This window comes from Bactrocera oleae, chromosome 3 (genome assembly GCF_042242935.1).
Source record: "Bactrocera oleae isolate idBacOlea1 chromosome 3, idBacOlea1, whole genome shotgun sequence".
Lineage (NCBI taxonomy): Eukaryota > Metazoa > Arthropoda > Insecta > Diptera > Tephritidae > Bactrocera > Bactrocera oleae.
Genome location: NC_091537.1, coordinates 72,327,555 through 72,348,372, shown reverse-complemented (window position 1 = coordinate 72,348,372; position 20,818 = coordinate 72,327,555). Strand labels below are relative to the sequence as shown.

The window sequence follows — 20,818 nt, the reverse complement described above, 5'->3', positions numbered from 1 at the left end:
CGCGTAAATATTTACAAGGCTAGAAAATAGAAGGAATTTGCAATGTCTTGTTGAGTACACTTTAGCACGTATAATAATAAGGGCCTTTTCACCAGAATTTGAGAGCCTTACTTAAAAACCATGTTTATCATAGAATTTGTCGAGACAAAACATATGTACATAAAAACATATGCATTTACATAAAATACGCAAGAACTCAAAAATGCATATAGAATTATAAACATACATCTTAACGAGATGCATACATATATACATTATAGCATGTGATTACAAGAATTGTTAACTAAATGGGTACGTTCAAAAATATATTAGAAAGACGGCTTTCACACACAGACTCTTTTAACCCTCGTTTTCGGCAAATTCTCTTTTGGTGTCGCTCTGTGCATTCACACGGGCAAAAAGAGTCCAGCAACTCGAGTATAGTTTTTCTGCATTCCTTTTCACAAAATTTTCGTAAATATTTGTGCGGTTCGACTGCGCAACACTTAGAGCGTGTTGTATATTTCATTTGTATGTTGGGATGATGTTCTCACATTTTGCTTGCAATGAATTACCATGAATATGGTAGAACAATATGCATAATACCTACCCGCTTAATAGTTTCAAAGAAATACTTAAGTCGGGAATTCCCTAATCCACCAGAATGTATTGAATACCCGCTACTAATCTTTTTAAGGCCAAATTTATAACAGGAATTTCCTAATCTTCAAGTATTAAAATCCCATAATTTTATTCTAACTAAATTCTTTGCGGTTATGCGGTATGTTATTAAAAATTAAAATTGAATTTTGAGTATCTTAATTTTGTCCTTATTCACAATTTTTCAAAATATTCCTATTATTCTATGCATACATATTTGCATATCACATACAAAAAATAGATAACAGAATTTAAATTTGTGAACGAATTCATTTGAAACCGAGCGCTCTTGCAACCTTTCAAAGAATTTGAAAGTGAAAAGGAATGGTAAAAAGGGTAGCAGCAAGCTGTTACGAACAAGAACACAAAGCGTGCCACCCGAACACGAGTGGCACGGTCCCTTCGTCTTTCCTCGTCGTCCCCTCGCCCACAATAAACCGGTTTGTGTTACAAAAGAGGCTGTGTGTAAAAGCCGTCAAAAGAAACCCATATCAAATATCACATAATAGATAAAATACGAACACACACACACGCACATGGATTGAGTTGAACAATTAAATTTTTTTTCCTTTTGGGCCATTGGTCCGTCACATTGTGAATTAGTCCATTTTGAATGCAATGCTTTAGGAAATTTTCTCTTTTTATTACCGCCACAATCATTTTGGCTCACTTTGAAAACGTACTACTGCAAAGTATCGATACAGTATTTATACATCGTCAGTATACAACGTCAAACAACATTGCAAAATAATGTGTTGTATAATTTGACGTTACAGAACACTTTTACTGTAAAGTTTACTTTCGCAATAAACTGCTTTGTTTTTGCGAGCGTATAAAAATAAAAACCAAATACTTTAATTAAGGAAAAACGTATCGGAAATATATCGGACAAATAATAAAGATTGTTAATTATTTTGGAACCATCGATTTGATTCTATTTTATTGTCAGTAACTGTATATGTTTTGTACTGTGTCGGCATTGTCGACGATAAGCATGTTCAAAAGTATTTGAGCAGCCAAGAGAAATAAAGAATTATATAAAATTACTTTAGGCAAAAAAGATATTTGAACAAGTATGTATGTATAAGGAAGCTGGGGTAATTTGGTGAGCGATTTCACCTATTATGGGCAAAAACTAATGTAAATCCAGTGTTATACATTTACTTAATGTTCGTAAGATGTCTTACATATTTACTGATATGCATGATATATATATATATTATATTATATTATGTATATATATGGGGGCTAGGAGGAAGTATTGACACAATTTTACCCATTTTTGGTATAAAGACAACTCACATATTGGCCGGTATATATACTTGTATGGTATAAAGTCAAAGGGAACTTTGAAAATTTTTATGTTAAGATATGGGCGCTATGGGAACCAATGACCCGATTTTACTCATTTATAACACCAGGAGATATTATTACCAGGAAAAGACGTTCTCTAAGTTTCATTGTTATATCTTAGAGATTGACCGGTTTTGTCGGTAAAAAGTGAGCTATGGGCGTTCAGGTCGACATATTCGTTATCTGGATACTTAATAAGTTTTGATCCGATTTCAACCATTATGAGATATTAAATGTCATATCTTAAGGATACTATTTGTACAGAACTTTCTTCCGATAACTTCATTTAATTTAATCTGATTTGTATACTGTAATATGAAGGAATTAGATGGAATTTAAAAATTTTTCGGTTTTGCGTATTTTCAATCTGTATTATATTCTAACCAAATAAATTTTAGGCACATCTGCTACGAGTATTCTGTGTGCTCTTTCTAAATTGAGTTTATAAGGATCCTAATATACAATGGGGTCAGATAAGTACTTATACAACAAAAAAAAAATTTTTATTTTGAAAATATGTTGATTTATTTCTCAACATAGATCACGACTTGAAAATCTCAGAAAATAGTGTCCACCGGACAGTTAGGAGACTTCGTCTTCTTCGGGGTTGGTTCGCCTAGAAACTATTCCTATATCGACTGCTCCTTTGTTTCTGCGGTGTACCAATGATTTCATGTTTCGCCGACAGTCTCGAAACGACACAAGAAACTCATTCACCGTACTAATTTTTGATTTTGTTCCAAAAATAATAAAATATATCAACAGACGTTTTTGCACTAACCGACAGACACGATTTCAAAACGCGCTAGGCTTTTTCGATAGCAGGATGTTAAAGCATTAATTTTTTGTAAAGTAGTCCAAAAATATGGTTTTCACGGCAAATACTTTAATAACATACCGTGACTTATCGACATCGTTGGTTTCCTGGTTTTTAGTAGCAAGTTATTGAATATATGTGGATCTGCAAGAACACTTGGTATGATGAGCAATGTCATCAGAGAAAATTCGCTGCATATTCTGTTACGTTTTATTAGGTGAAAGGGAAGCATTGTCCAGAATTGGAAAGGAAGAGAAGACAATTAAAAAGAGAAAGAGTTGATAAGATAATCGGATATTAGAGATATGGGGTTTAGACCAATGTCTACACCGAGTCCATTCATATTCAGCGCAAAACCATTTAAACAAAATGTCCACCTGATTCCATTAAATTATCTAATCACCATATCAGATACATTGGGACTAAGGGCAGATCTCGACTGATTGAGACACTGGCCGACATATTCGGCCTATGGCCTGCTAGAATAAAGAAAATAATTTTATATAGTGCATCATTATATTGACCGATTACACATATATGTGGCATTAAACTAGTATATCCAATATTATCCGTTCTCTCAATTTTGTTAAGATATCTTACATATGAGTATATCAATATATACGGTATGAAGTTTAAATTCTTATATTAGGTATGTGGGAGCTGGGGGAAGCGATTTTATCCATTTTAGGCGAAAGGATACACTGTTATTACAAAAAAACGTTCTCTGAGTACCATTAAGATAACTCACATATTGATATATATAAGGCATAAAGGCAACCGGAAGATCAAATATCTATACATGAGATTTATGGGAGGAAGTAAAAGTATTGATATTGTATGATTTTGTCAATTTTTAACAGAAGGACATACTTATCATAAAACAATTCTCTCCGAGTTTGAATAATATATCTCACATATTGGTTATCATCCGATTTCATCCATTTTCACTGTTGGAGGAGGTGTCCTGTCTAAATTTCATTGATATAACTTTAGTGGTTTGTAAGATATTCACATTAAACCTATTACAGGGCGATAGGGTACGGGACCACACCCACTTTAAAAAAAATTTTAGAACTACAGATGGCCTTCCCTAAAGCGATTCCTTGTACCAATTTCATCATTTTAATTTGCAGCTCAGTAATGGCACTTTCTGAGTTTTATAGGCGTGGCAATGTCCGGTTCCGCCCATCTCCTCTCTCCGCTGCGCTCCGGGACGCTCGCTCGCCTACGTCCCCCCCGCCGAGCGCGAGCTAGCTCGCTATTATGTTAGTTGATTCTCGACAGCAGCAGAAAACTTTTATATATAATAGAGAGATAGCCAATAAAGTCTGCGTTCACCCGACACATTTTTTTAAGTGAAGTAAAAACACAATGTAAATACGTAATTCAGTTCAAATTTTCTACATGTATTTCTTCTTTATATTCTTAAGTTCATAATACAAAAACAAAAATATATATTCTTATTTTAATTTTTGTGATAACGGGATTTTAGTGTAAGAACAAGTAAACATAGGCACCATTAAGTCTGCGTTCAGTTAGCTTGAATTGGAAATACCGTTACTTCTCATGAATTTGTTCGTTCTTTTTGCGTAGATTCTATTGTGTTTTAATATAATTAGTCGTTTAAAGAGCTCGTGATGCGTTTTATTAATATATAAAAAAATGGAAACCAAAGGAAAAGAAATTAGTCTGTCGGAAAGAAAAATTATCATTAAGTTGTGGAAAGATGGCGAAAGTCTCAGAAAAATTGGGCAAACTATTGGAAGAACGTGTTCTTCTGTTTAGCGCGTCGTAAACAATTTGAAAAAAACCGGATTTTTACGTCAAAACCTCGATCTGGCCGTCCGAAAATATTATCAGCGCGAGAAGAACGGAAAATAATAAATATGGTAAAAGTTAACCCTCGAATTACGTCCACAAAGATTATTGAAAACGTAAATATAACCATTAAAAAACAATTTGTGCCGAAACTGCTAGAAAAATTTTACGAAAAGCTGGATATCATGGTAGAGTCGCTCGAAAGAAACCATATATTGCACTTGTAAACAGGCGAAAGCGCATTGAATTTGCTCATAATTATATAAATAAGTCGCCGGAATTCTGGAGACAAGTAATATTTTCGGATGAAAGTAAATTTTACATTTTTGGCATAAAAGGTCGACAAATTGTGTGGCGCAAGTCAGGAACTGCCCTTGAAAAGCAAAATCTTATTGGTACAGTTAAACACGGAGGTGGCGGAATTATGGTGTGGGGTTGCATGGCGGTGTGGGTCAGCTTGAATTTATTGAATCCACAATGGATAAATGGGGTTATTTGAACATTTTAAAAAACGATTTGAAATAAAGTGCAGAGAATTTTGGATTATCTTCGACGTTTTGGTTCCAACAAGATAATGACCCGAAGCATACTGCGGAAATAGTTAGACTTTGGCTCTTGTACAATGCTCCTAGACAACTTAAAACGCCCCCTCAATCACCTGAACTAAATCCTATTAAGCATCTATGCGATCTGTTGGAAAAAAGAATTCGTCAGCATACAATAACAAGTAACGAGGCTTTGCGAAGTGTTATAAAAGAAAAATGGTCCCAGATTACAGCTAAGGAAACAGATAAGTTGGTAAGATCAATGCCAAATCGATTGAGCGAGGTTTTAAAGCAACGCGGCTATCCAACAAAATATTGAATTTAATTTTTCTTTATCATTTTTAATACTTTTGTAACTAATTTTAAAGCTGAACGTAGACTTCATGGTGCCTATGTTTACTTCTTCTTACACTAAAATCCCGTTATCACAAAAATGAAAATAGGAATATACATTTTTGTTTTTGTATTTCGAACTTAAAAATATAAAGAAGAAATACATGTACAAAATTTTAACTGAATTACCTATTTACACTGTGTTTTTACTTCATTTAATAAATAGTGTCGGGTGAACGCAGACTTTATTGGCTATGTGTATAAGTTATATTTTTATTAAATTTTACTATTCCTTTATTCGGTAGCGACGGTGTTGTCGAGTACCCACGAACTATTTAAATAATAGTTATTTTTTTATTATCACTACTTTTACTTTATTCGGTAGCGACGGTGTTGTCGACTACCACGGAATTATGTTATTTTAAATAAACACAACTTGAGTTCCGTTCTAAAACTGATTTATTTAAATAACATTTCTCTTATTTATAACCTACTATTACTATCGCCGCTACTGCCATTGACGCTGCTTTTCTAAGTTTCTGCTGACGCCTAAGCTTGTGTAAGGCATTGCGTTACATCCGCCTATCACACGGTCGGTGGCTACTGCAAGGTGTTGAATTGCGGCTGTCGGTCATTCAGAAATCCAAACTGCATAGGTTGCAATTTTGGCAGTTCAAGAGACTGATTTAGTTAACTATTGTTAACTTATATATATAACTCTATATCTATTTCGATTACTTCTAGCTTCCGTTAAAAAGCTCACTGCGCCTCTACTCCAGCGACTCCGCCCCACCCACATATCTATGATATGTGCACGGAGAAGATGCCACTAGGCGTAGGTTCCGCGGCGCAGTGGTCCAAATTATTAGGGATGTAGTCGAAGTGAGAGAGAGTTTCGAAATTCCCCTCTCTGGGATCCTTTATGTTTCTAGTTTCCCAGAATCTAATAGCAACCTTCGCAGCAATGCATCTGCCGGTTATGTCCACGGATGCCACATGTAGAATAGCAATAAGTGTCATCGTTGGTGTTGTACGTAGTGCACCACTGATGCCAATGAGTTCCGCTCGTTGAACACGTTCTAGCAGCTTAGCGGATGTGGCTTTACCAAGCGCCCTCTACCAAACAAATACACCAATATTGGCTTAATTACGGTTTCAAAAACCAAAGCACAACTTTTGGTGAGAGCTTCCTAATAGCTCTTTTACATATAATGTAAGGCAATATAAGGCAACCAATGCTATACACAATATCTTAATATTGCATCTTATTCTAATTAATCTCCACCTTAGCAAATTAGCTTCTCCAGCCCTAATTAACCGCATGGTGACAGAACAGCCTGAATTCGTCCAAATTCAGGAGCCATGAGTTAATAAAGGGCGCGTTTGCGGGCGCAGGGTACCGCACTACAAACTATAAAAGGCTAATTGCGAAGATAAGGATAGGACGTGTATATTGGCTAAGAAAAACCGTAACGCTTTTATGTTAGATATAACAACCAAGACACCACAGCCATAAGCTGGGAGACGGACACATATAAATACCGGCTGGTGTCATGCTATATGCCATACGAAGACGAAGAAGTACCATCGCAACTGATTAAAGAGCTGGTAAAATTTTAGGCATTACGACAGCCTGTGCTTCTTTACTCCTCACACGACCGCGTTAACTGCCAAAGTACAGAGCCGCAACAAAATCCTCAAAACGCTTGCCGTCAGCTCTTGGGGAAAAGACAAAGAAACGTTGCTGGGAACTTACAAGACAATCTGCCGGCCGGTCTTAAACTAATAGAACGAATGCTTCCGGTTGAGGAACATAACGAACTCCTTTCCAAGATGTTTCTGCTGGAATGTTTTCGTAGAAACCACCTTTGAAGTCCTCTGCTTGAAGCGGAACCGCCTCCTAGGAACATCAAGAGATCCTTCCTACGTCGACGACATTGGACAGTACGCCGATCAGACTTCGTACGCAACGAACTTTAGACATGCACTGACTGCCATTCACAGTACAGCCATCAACACCTTCACCGACTCCCTTTCAGTGAATGGCGTAATACGAGTCAAACCACCACCCATTGCAGACACAGAGCTCGAGTTGCCTCGCGAATCTAGAGTGACCCTCGCGCAACTTCCTTCTGGATACTGTAGCAGGTTAAACTCCTACTTATTCAGAATCGTCACCGACATACCAAATATATGTCCTGCATGCAATGAGTCTCCGCATGACACTAACCACCTCTTTGCATGCCCAACGAACCTCACTCATCTAACAGCCATTTCCCTGATGACCTCGACGACAACCAAATTGAAACTTACCTCCTAAGCGGGGATTAGATAACCGTTACAACAACTACAGGTAGCACTGACATTAACGAAAGGAGTGACTTGCTCTTTAATTACTTACTAGGAACTAAGCTTTTGTTGTGCAACAGAGGAAGTATGCCAACATTTATAACAAGAAACCGACAGAAAATATTAGACATAACACTTGTGTCGGAAGAACTGATAAATAAAATGACTTATTGGAAAGTTCTTGAGAAACACTCTTTTTCGGATCACCGCTACATTGAATGTAAATTTAAAGGAAATGTAGGCAGGGTAGAAATTTTCAGGAATAATAGGAAAGCGACCTGGCAAGTGCATCTGCAAGAGCTGAAGATGACTCCCCGATTCTCACCCAAAAACAAAGAGGGCCTAAGCATCTCTGTGATCAATTCACAGTATCGTGTCGGCAAACATTAGAGATGGCTTGCCAATAACTCGTAGAAGGGGAAGAATTACGACCCATGGTGGTCTCCCGCTCTCAAAAAATTTCAGATTGAGAAGATGAGTGGGTAGATATTACAACCTCTTAAGGACATACAAAAAATGGGTTAGGAAAAGGCCAAATTAAAACCGAAAAATGGCTGTTTCGCAGCATGTATATTCTAAAGGAAAATTCACAGAAACAGCACTTAGCTCGGTGGTAATAGAGATTGAAAAACTTTGGACGTTAAAGAATACACCCTAGTAGCATTCTTTGACATAGAAGGCGCTTTCAATAACATCCACCCTACTGACCGCGCTTAAGGATTTGGACATCTTTGAACCTCTCAGAAAGTTTATTGAACAGATACTCACAAGCACGTCAATTATTTCAACGCTGGGAGCATCAGCGATGTGCAGATCTGTCCTAAGAGGTACACCCCAAGGAGGCGTGCTATCCCCACTTCTCTGGATCCTGACAATGAATAAGTTACTGTTGGATCTAGAAGAGAAGGGGGTACATGTTGTGGCTTACGCTGATGATGTGGCGGTTTCGGTTAGAAGTAAATTCCCGAATACCCTTATGCAAACAATATTAATGACAATGGCAAGCTACTTAAAACTAATTTTAGATAGGAATCTGTCATGAAAATGCTAGGGTGACAGTTTTGAAGTATAATAATGGAGAATAAGCAGAAAAAGTATCCGATCACTGCTTATTACATTAGTTTATTGTAGTTTCTACGCATTTAAGACCTGATAATTTTTTGTGCGTTGTTGTTAATAATACAGATTTAGATAATCGAAGGAAAAATCTGCAATTTGTGAGTAAATTTTTCGAATTATTCAGCTTTAATCGAAATTAGTGCAAAAGGCAAAGAAATAAGTGTTGATGAGCGGAAAGTACTATTAAAATTAAGGTAGGAGCTTTCATGAAATTGGACGAGTTGTCAACAGAACGGAGTCATCAGTGCGATACGTCATCCAGACTTTCAAAAAAAAACGGGAATTATTACTTCAAAGCCTCGATCTGGACGTCCGACTGATCGGGAAACATGCAAAGTTGTATCTCTTGTAAAGGTTAATCCGCGTTTAACCGCTTCCCAAATAGCAGAAGATGTAAAAATACGATTTAAAAAAAGAATATGCAGCGACACAGCAATAAAAATATTAAAAAGGGTTGGATATCATGGATGAGTGGCACGCAAAAAGCCATTCATTTCACTAAAAAACCGTATGAAGCGCATTGCATTCGCAAACGAACATTAAACCAAGCCTATATCTTTCTGGGAATCAGTTTAATGGTCGGATAAGACCAAATATAGTATATTTGGAAAAAGAGAAAGACAAATGGTGTGGCGAAAAACTAGTACGGCCTTTGAAGCGCGAAATCTTACTTCAACCGTAAAGCATGGTGGGGGTGGAGTTCAATTGAGGGGGTGGAGTTGATGGCATTGAGTTTATCGAAAATATAATGAATAAATTTGTTTATCTAAATATTTTTAAACGACAAATGAAGCAAAGTGCTGACAAATTAGGATTGCCAAACGTGTTTTGTTTCCAACAGGACAATGATCCTAAGCATACAATGGAACTTGTTTGCCTTTGACTTCTTTACAATGTTACAAAACAGCTACATTCATCTCCACAATCTCCTGACCTCAATCCAATTGAGCATTTATGGGCTCTATTAGAGCGCAGAATTCGCACACATACGATTACCAGCAAAGAAATGCTCAAGACCGTTATATTAGACGAATGGAGTAAAATGTCAGCCCAAGATAGGAGAAAATTAGTACATTCCATGCCTCAACGTCTAGCAGAAGCTCTAAAATTTCGAGGCTACCCCACCAGCTATTAAACTTTTTATAATTACTAGATATTTTTGTGTTCTGGTTGATGATCGGAGACTTTTTCTGTTTAGGTTAATTGTTTTTAAAATGAAAATGAACTCTGTGGCTTTTGTTTATTGAATAATTTGAAAAAAAAACAAATTTTTTAAGCGAAAAGATATGATTTAATAACACAAAAAAAAAATTCTTAATTGGTCAATTGGTCAAACTTTTATTTTAGATTTTGTACCCAGTGAGCGGAGACTTTTCTACCTAGTGTATGTTATATCGGTATGCTGGCCAATATTGGAAAAGAAATACGCGGTAAGGCGTATGGAAAGCATACAAAGTATACAAAAAGCTCTTAGAACAACGCCAAGTCAGACACTAAATGTCATTTTACATTTACTGCATACAGACTTGTTCTGTAAGCAACTGGCAAAGAAGTCAGCTCTAAGATTAAGGGAATCCTTCCAATTGGTCGTTTGTAATAAGGGGCATTCTACGATACTTATTAAGTTCCCATTTCTACCCATTACCACGGATTTTCGAAATCTCACAGAATTTAAACTTAATTCGGTCCCCAATATTGCTTTCCCTTTCAGAGAAGAGTGAGAAAGTGGCGAGGTGGACAAGGATGCAGGAATAAGCATCTATACGGATGGGTCCAAACTGGATAATCAAGTGGGAGGTGGTGTCTTTTCAGCCAAATCAGATACCAAAATCGCATTCCTTTTACCAGACCACTGCAGTGTCTTCCATGCGGAGATCACAGCAATCAAAGAAAGTATTGTTGTTCTGACAAGGAGTGTGCCTTGATCTCTTAGTGGATCTAACATCCTATTTCACGATGAACCTGCAATGGGTTCCAGAACATAGTAACATCCCTAGTAACTGTGAAGCAGATGAACTAGCCAGAACATGCACCACTCATCAATTGGACTCCGGAAAAAAAGGAATACACATGCCTCAAGCTAATTGTAGATATTTAATAGACGAACTTGTTATAAAATTAGCTTAATCTGGGTGGAGTCAATCACTGACTTGCTCCACAAGAATGCAAACGTGGCATGAATTGGACAGGGGCCGCATATGCCGACTATTAAAATTCAAAAGGAATTACATAAGAACTCTAATAGGGATGCTAACAGGTCACTGTCTAATTGGCACACATGCAAGCATACTAGGTGCCCCATACAATGACTATTGCTTGGTAGAAGCTGTCAGGAGGTAGAAGAAGCAAGGCTCTTTACAGGAAAATATTCGCTACTATCGGTCTATGATTTCATTACTACGTTTTAGAGGTTGCACAAATACAAATTTTTGTTCCGATGAACTTCACCAGAAGCGGAAATTCAAAAGGAAGACAATTGAATGAGGGGATATTAGTCAGTCACTATACCTACCTACCTACCTATCGGTCAATGTATGAGATATGTACAGCTGTGTTCATAAAAATAGCAGTGCTCATGAGCTGCAACTTTATACTTAATTTTATATATCAAAAAGTAAATGAATGTTCACAAATTTAATTTTGTTTTAACTTTGTGATTATTTTAAACAAAAACAAGTCAATTTATTATTCGAAATGTTAATTTTTTTTACATTATTAATTTAAACAAAAAAGTGCTGTTTACAGCTGTTCATAAAAATAGCAGTGAGTAATGAAAACAGTGGAATTAGTTGAAAAAAACATTGTTGAACTCTAAAAAAACTATTTTAATTTGTTTGCTTGGGTTAGTACCTAGTCGTGTACCCATTATTTTTTATTACGTCTTGGCATCTGCGAGACATAGAATCCACCAAGGCAGCGCTTGACAGGGATTCGCTCCCATGATTTTTGAACAACCTCCCAAAGCTGTGATCGAGATGTTGGATTTGCATTTGCAACATATCGTTATCTTGTTGAAACGTCCATTTTAGTGGCATTTCCCAATTGGTATAAGGAAACATAACATTTTCTAATATGTTAACATATACAGATCGATCCATGATCCCATCAATCATGAATATAGGCCCCACTCCACTGTAAGAAAAACATGCCCATACCATAATACTCAATCCGCCGTGTTTAACTGTCTTCAAAGTGTACCTAGGATCGTACTCTATGTTAGGTGAACGTCTGACATATTTTCTAGAGCCCTTTCCACCAAATAACACAATTTTACATGCGTCACTCCATAAAATATTTCGCCACTTTGTAATGGGCCAATTAAGGTGACTTTTGGGCGAACTCCAAACGTGCTTTGACATGTCTGGTGGCTAACAGTGGAACTTTTCGTGGATGGAACGCTTTGAGATTTTGTTCTTTAAGACGTCGCCGAATAGTAACGCCACTAACATTCAAGCTTTAGTCATTTTTTATCCTGCTGGACGATGCAAAAGGCTGCGCCCTGCTATATCGCACAATAGATCGGTCCTCATGAGGCGTGGTTTCACGTCGGATACCACGATTTTCGAGCATTTCTTTAAAGTTTAAAGCATTATGAATCATTTTAGCAGAACATCCACATATTTCTTGGATGTCTTTATATGTTTTTCCCAGGTTTCTTAGTAGGAGTACAATGTTTGCCCCTGCCCACTAAGTTAAAAAATATAAATTTATTTTAGTGTTTTCTAATGTTAATAATAGTCACTAACACAAAACCACTTACTTTTTATCAATTAAACGTCTTAACAAAATTTTTTTGGCTTATCAAGATACGCACTGCTATTTTAATGAACAGCCAAAGACTGGTGCTTCTGGCAAAAAGAGTTGTTCATTTGCTTAAATCTCGCAAATCTAACGGGATTTTTTCGTTTCTTCCTTATACACATTCCATTCTACAACAACAATGCGTAGACGTTGGAATAATCGTAACGGAACTTGAAAAAAAAATAACATTACTTGATTGCATTTCTCGCACTGCTATTTTTGTGAACACAGCTGTATATTATCAAAATTCATAAATAATCTCTTCATGGTATTTCCTTATCAAAAATTTATTAAATTGGATCAATACTTTCCTTACTTGAAATTGGTCTAGAATATTGTCTAAGCCCCTTATTCCTAATATAATGATTTCCGTTTCACTAGTTTATTTTTTTCTCATATACCCAAGATATAAAATTTAGCCTCTTTGGTACAGTTCTATATCTTATTTGAGTTAACCAGGTTGATTTTAATATCAATATCTTGGATATGAAGCAAAATAGGGTAATGAGACTAAGTGAGCTGACGTCCTATAATATAAGTTAATAAGATACCAAACATGATTCTAATCCTTTTACCCTTTCGTCGAATAATGAATGTTGAATTCTTTCGCACCATTAATATAAAGTTTTGCCAACAATTGAAACTATTTCCCCGGCTTTAGTCCTTGCGAGAGTATAAAATGTTCGGTTATAGCGGTAGCAAATTTCTTTCTCGGCAGCTAAATTTCGTCTTGCGATGATTTATTCGCTTACTGTATTAGTTTGTCTATACTATCACATTACTTTTCACAGTATAAAGATCCATGAAACAGGCTGTGAGACACTGTACTTTACCATTATGGTAGCCCTTTGGTTGAGCCACGATGAAACAATGAACTTCACGGCGGCGTCGGCATTTTTCCTCCATTTGGTATTAAAACCTACCTGCTTTTATTGTTGGCGTTTAGTTTGAAACTTTCGACGTGTACGACGTACACGCATAGCAGGTTGATGTATCACACTTCTGATTTTTTTTTTTACACTCTTATAATAAGTATGTGGTATGTAAATATGTATGTGTAGATGCTATTATGTGCAAATGAAATATATGAAAGCTATGTTATAATAATGGTATTAAAACAGTCCAAATGATCTTATGACGTGCAACAATAACCAAATAAGAAAAGTTTAATAATCGCCTGAGTTAAACACATGATAAGAGTTTTCATCATAACTAACAGTAACCATTTTTTAACTTAAACTCTTGAGTACATCTATCAACATCTCGTGAGTAGATGGGTGCGTTCGAGATGGCACTGACGACAGCAGTGATGCGAATTTGTCAAAGTATCACGTTCTGTGTGGATTTCTGACAACACTTGCAATAGCATTACGTTCAAATGTCACTTTTTGCGTACATATTATGTAAATAATCGACAACACTAAATTTTTGTCTGCACATCAGCAGAGGATCAGCACATATGCAACACTGTTGCTATACTGCTGTAATTATTACCATGAATAACATGATACGAAACTCTTCGAATCGAGAGAGCGCTGTCAAATTTCACATTTTTTATAACATTTGTGAGTGGTGCCGCTAAGGAAATAAATAAATTTTCAGATTTTTTAATGTATTTCTTGAAAATTTGTTTGTTTTAATCGAAACGCACCCTATATCGCACACTAAATTCAACAGATTACTCGAAAAATGGCAAATGGTCAGGAGCAAAAAAAGTTTCTGTGAAAATTATGGAAATTTTACATACAAATCGTTGTCCATAATGTAGAATATCTTCTTCAAAGAGCGTCTTACTTAAATATTATTGATTTTCTAGTTTTGAAATTGTTTGAGTTGTGACTCTTTTGTATTTAGTGTGCGATATGCTGTTATCCTTTCCATGCTGATGATGTATAAAAACTATAATCAAACTGTATCCGTACATTGCAATAGTACATTTACGAAGTCAACCTCAAAGTGATTCCGCTATGACCAGGCACTCATACAAGACTTCTAAGGAATATGACTCTTAAATTCAAAACACAAATAATTTGTAACCAATGACGTATTGCGGCATTTTTTAATATTTTTCCATAAAAATTTAACGGAAGATTCTTCACATGTCAAAAAATAAAAAAAACTATTGGTTTCTAAAAATAGATTTTAACTGTTTCAAAAATTTTCTTTTTAAATGCGCCTTGTTTAACACGAAGTAGTCCTATTCCCTTTGTCATCTTTTCGCTGTTGCACCTTCTCGTTCGTTTACCCTTAACTTCACGACTAACAAGCATATGGAATCGAAACAATTCAAATCGAATTTACTTCTATCATTCTAGTATACCAACTAGAAGTATGTCAGCCAAGTATGTTCTTAACTTTATAAAACTACGTTATAACCAACTCTAGCAATCAAAAATATCGCTTACAAACTGCCATTATATCTGACCAACTATTGTATTAGTGAATGTATGTATATGCCAATTTTATATACATATGTAGCAATGCACATATGTATGTATGTACATATACATATGCATGATTATACGTCTGTGTATGTGCATAGGTATGAATATACACATAATTTAATGCAAATATTATCGCGTATGTAAATTGAATACGCCTTGTGTTAGATTTCAATACAATTAAAAATATGTAAATATTAGCACTATCAAATAAAATGTACGGTATTTACAATTTATAACTCACTGCACGGGAAACCTCACTGTTTACTGCATATCAGAGGACTGTACTTTGTTCTAACCGCAACAAATAACGAAACCTAATGTAACGTACATAAGTAAATATATAATGTTTTACAAACATACATACAACATAACTGCATAAATAGAATACACATTGTCGTTGTTATTGTGGAACATAACCACTTCTATTACAAAGAGTTGCCATTTTTGCTTATTTCTATGCACTAACAAAATTTTATTAACTAATCAGGGTTGTTGTTGAATACAAGACAGATTTGCTTAGTTGTGAGAAATCAGATTGGATTTTCGTAATTTCGAACATATACAAAAACAATATTCTAATCAGCTGTTTGCTAATGTGACAAAACTTGCAATTAAATAAATTTGGAACCAACCAAAAGATTAAAAGAAAGATTTTAAGAGATCACAGTAATCCACTTGATGTCCGAGAGGAATCCTGAGTCAAATTTAGCTTACATTTACTTGTATGCTTATATGTATTTACTTGCTTACTTTACAGATTTATATTACATTATGGACTGAATAAAGATGCATTTGTTATGGTGTTAAATTACGTTTTGTAAATGCTCTCTTAATATATATGGATTTTTTTCCATATACTCCATAATTATGACATTTTGTGTTTTATTCTTATTTTATCTCCAATAGAAATAGAGATATGTTGATTCGTAATAATCACATACATTTATTTCTTAACTCAAATTTCAAATCTGTCAGCTATAAACTGCTTGCTTTGTTTCTGATAACAAAACCGCTAAAATTAATTTCCGTAATACCCAAAGCCGATACATTGTTTCTTTTGAACATCAAACCAATAATATCTGAATTCATGACACCTATTAAATTTGTTTATCGGTATCAATTCTGATTCCGACAACTATCAGATTCTACAACAACCCTGATATTATTATTATTTTGATTCCAAAATCAATATTCTTTGTGAAAGTTAGAGAATTATTTGGGCTAAGATTTGGCAAATTAACGGTTAGAATGGTGGCAACATCGAAGTTTATAGAGTGGAACGCTTTTATTCACCGCTACAAGGATGACATGATACGAAACCCTTCGATTCAAGGGAGAGCTGTTAAAACCCACATTTTTTATAACATTTGTCAATCATGCCACTGTCGAAAGAAAATGAATTGAGTATTTTAAAAATAACTTTGGGTTATTCTGCATTTCGATAATATTTTGAGCTGCTCGGTTCCCGAGTAGGCTTATATCACGCATATATATCCCCAAAATACGTGTATTCATATTATAAAATTTTTAGAACATCATATGACGTTCTTCATAATCAGGGAAAGAGAATGACAGAAAAATTAGGGAAATATGACGTTCTTCATAATCAGGGAAAGAGAATGACAGAAAAATTGCCGTACACGACATACGAAAGTTTCTATGGGTTCCTCAAGGTCCAGTTAGTTGATAAAACCACCTTAACTCATGTGTACGTGTGATCGTTCAACTCTTTCTTAATGCCAATTCATATAGAACTTTTGCGTCCGACATATGTTTTGACAGAACATTTTATGTACCCTTTTGTATAAGTATTTTCACATAAAAAGTTATTGACGCAATGCCAAGCAAAATGATGGGCAACTCTGATATTTTTCCCCATATTTATTTCAGAAATTTAACGTGGTTTTTGTTTACAATTTTAATACAAATTTGACTTGCATAGGAATTCTCTCTACACTAAATCTTTTTCTTATTTGTTTATTGTAATTTGCACATCACATGTGGTGGTATATAAAAAAAATTTTTTTGATGATAAAAACCGTCACGAACCTTATAATATTTGTAGATGTGTATTATGTGTATACATAAGTACATACAGTTAAGTCCAATATGGTTTCAAATAAAATGCCAATTTAACACAAACACTGCATATCAAGTCGTAAAACGCTTCGTACTTAGCTTAATTCAAAGTTTGTCCGAATTACCGCGAAAACTTACCCTAATATCACTAGGCAACATAATTATTTAACGATATCGGTGCATATATGTACAAACGGCAATATTTTACTAGAAAACAAAAGCCGAAAGTAATTATGGATGGGCGATATTTATTTTTATCGATGTATGCTTTTCCGTGTGGCCACATATATACGTACATATGTTTTTAAAATTGTTTTGAGTTAGCAAATTTATATATTCGTTTTAAAGAAACTACTGAATGTAGTAAGTTAAATTTTCCACTGAAGGTAATTATGTTCAACTGTAATAACAACTTTGTATTTAAGTAAAAACTCAATGCTATAAATTGTATATTGGAAGTCCGGTATATTAACTATCACAAATTCCTCAATATATGCGCGAAGTTATCATTTCTGACAACACTGAATGCAACTCTGACGTAGCAGCACAGAGATAAAAGCAGTGGAAAGTCGTGGAATTTGACAGTTGGAAATTGTTCGTTAAGTGTAGTGTATCATTTGGTGTTCCTGTAGTTTTTGATTGTTTTTGTAAAGTAGAGAAGTGAATTTTACCAAGTTATTTAAATAAAGTTTGTTAAATAAAAGTTCAAAATGCAAATACAAGCAGAAAAGTCATACAAAAGCCAAATACGGACTAGAAATAAACAGTTTTTACAGAAGAAGGCATCCAAAGGCTCAAATACCTCTTCGTTTCGGTGTTTAGCTTCCTCAAGTGGTCTACTAGCTCCAGAGCTATTGCTGGGGTCCACATTGTCGAATGAAAAAAGTGGAAAATCAATGTTTCAACATTTGAATAGCAATTATAGTGCTCCAACTTGTCCCTTTATACACTCAAAAATTCAAAGCCTTCCCATACTTGTACTGTCTTTAATTGTTCTCTTAGAATGCTTTTGTATTGGTAGCTGTGCACAAATCAAAAGTAAAAGTGATTTATTAAGTGGAGCAATATTAACGCCAGTTGACGATGTAGTGCCTAGAATAGTCGAAAACGTTCCTACAGAAAACAAGGGCAATACCACATTTACATACTCTTCCGACTCTACAAAACTTAAGTAAGTACATGCAGTTATATATAAATATGTAGGTACTTAGATATATGCTTAGTTTTAAATATTGATGTTGTTAATAAACTGAAAATAAAACTATCTGATATGCTGAAAAACTTACGGACAATAACTAAGAAATATTATTAAATTTAGTAGCGCGCATGTCGGTTGGCAAATTGCCAAAAAAAAGGTTGTTTTAAGACAAAATGCAGTAGTAGCTCAATGTAAGTATTTCTCGGTTGTTATCAATTAATATGTAATGTGGAGTCAGTAATAATACAACGTCAATGGTATTATTAAAATTAAAGAAAATGTGTTATTAGACGGTTCTTTCGGTCCTAAAATATGTTATTTATAAAGAATACATATGATTTCTAAAGTCTAAATTATTAATTTATATGATTAAATATAAATTACATATACATACAAATGTGTATGTGTAATATACAAGTGCATTATTTATACAGTAAAATATTTATATTAAAGCATTAATGATTTATTTATGAAGAAAATATATTCGTTAAGGATAGTTGTTTTGTTTATATAATGTATGAATTTGGTCCCGATTCCACGACAGTCCTTTATCCGTTCAAGTAAAATCAACTGGGCAGCATTCTAATGGAACTTACAAATATTTTTACGTTACTAAAACGACAATAACTTTACTTAACCTTTTCAGTCATTAGATCGTAGAAATTTTAAGTGTCGGTAAAAATCGTGATTTCTATAGTATTTCAGGCAAATTCATTTATAATATGAAAAAAATACATACAGCAGATAAATTTTATTGAGTCCTACACTTGTATAACCATGTGTACCAGAAAATAAATAAGGTTTTACTTATACTTAATTTTTAATGCAAAGGCATCGCGATGACTCAAAGTTTTTTGTAGCTCCATATATCAGATTTCATTGTTTACATTGACTCGACGTTATTAAAATGCGTACATACATATGTATGTATGTAGTCGCGGGGGGACAATGAATTTGTTTACGAATATACTAAGTAAATTCTTTATACTTCTTATTTTCTGCTGAAACTAAGAAAAATTGCAGATATTGCAGTTGTGAATATTGCAATAATTGAAGTACCATATCTAGATTAGTCAACGATTTATTTTGCAAGTCATTAAAATGAAATTCTTACTTGCTATATGTACTTATCAAATCAAATCTGTCAAATTTTATTTAAGCAATTAAATCACATAACCGCTTTGTGTGCATACAAATTTCTTTAAATAATAATTCAATTATATGTTTAACCCATGTACCCTACCGCCAATTAAGTGTCCAAGTTGCAGAAATTTCAAACTGGTTTCTGCCGGCTTTCTGCGTTAATATCTACAACAATTACATTTTTGTTGTATCTCCAACAAAAACAAAACATAAATATATAATCATGCATACATATGTACATATCTACAAATACACTGGTGGCAGAAATAATAGAGACAAACCTATTGTTTTACTTCAAAACCCAACGTAACTTTTTAGCAACATAGGTTTGAATCACTAATCACTAGGCAACGATGCTTGATAACAGTACTTTGTGGCTATCTCTTTTCTGTCAATTATTTGTAGAATGTCATCATAAATGCTATTATGTTTCAGTTGCCAACGTTTTGAGCTGGCAGAAATAATAGGTCCTGAAAGACCGTAGCTTAACCCTAAATACACAATCAAGACAGTTAAGAATGATAGTGGTTCGATTATGATATGCGGTTTCTCCTCATCATTTGGATAAAGGTTAGAAAGTGCTCAGTAAAATATTTAAACAATTTCAAAACGTTGGTCCTGCAATGTAGGACTTGTAACTGCATCATTCAATTCCATTTTCAAGTCAATGAAAGTTTTAAATGGATTTTTCTGGGCGTAACGTACCAACGTTTAGTTGAAACTGGTTAAGGTTTTGCTTTTCTTTCCTCTAGCTGCCATTTCTGGTTCACGTGGTGAAGAATATTAAATACCATGTGTTTGGTGTAGTCCATGATATTGGCTTTTTCAAAATTGCTTTTCCTTTCTTGTATAGTTTTGCCACCATTTCCTGTTCAAACGGGTTACAAGGCACTATATTTTAGTTTTCTTCCAATAATTTTCAAATTTAAAACCCAGATTTTTGTCTATCAATAATGTATCCATTAAAAAATTATATTTTTCGACTTGTTTTGATTCGATATTTTACTTTTTAAACAAATTTACGTTGAGTGTCCCTAATATTTTTGCCAGCTTAAAACTTTGGCAACTGAAACAAAATAACATTTACACCGACATTCTACAAATAATTGTCAGAAAACGAGATTAGTTCTAAAAAAAAAAGTACTCTTGTCAAGCAACGTTGCCTGATGACTAGTGATTC

General features: G+C 34.6%; 2 protein-coding genes across 5 annotated transcripts in view; one reads left to right on the top strand and one right to left on the bottom strand.

Moving 5' to 3' along the window:
- LOC106616882 (uncharacterized) overlaps nt 1-17,535 on the bottom strand; it is a 40,245-nt gene extending 22,710 nt beyond the window's left edge. The window contains exon 1 of one of the 4 annotated variants that reach the window (XM_014233831.3): nt 17,436-17,535. In XM_014233831.3, coding sequence (XP_014089306.3) covers nt 17,436-17,456 — 21 coding nt within the window. In that variant the 5' untranslated portion in view covers nt 17,457-17,535. Of the gene's footprint in view, nt 1-15,445; nt 15,534-17,267 lie in introns of those variants that run through there. The other 3 variants (XM_070106839.1, XM_070106841.1, XM_070106840.1) reach the window with 3 other exon arrangements.
- A 339-nt stretch (nt 17,536-17,874) lies between these two features.
- uex (metal transporter uex) overlaps nt 17,875-20,818 on the top strand; it is a 38,409-nt gene continuing 35,465 nt past the window's right edge. The window contains exon 1 of the mRNA XM_014233844.3: nt 17,875-18,468. Coding sequence (XP_014089319.3) covers nt 18,008-18,468 — 461 coding nt within the window. The 5' untranslated portion in view covers nt 17,875-18,007. The remainder of the gene's footprint in view (nt 18,469-20,818) is intronic.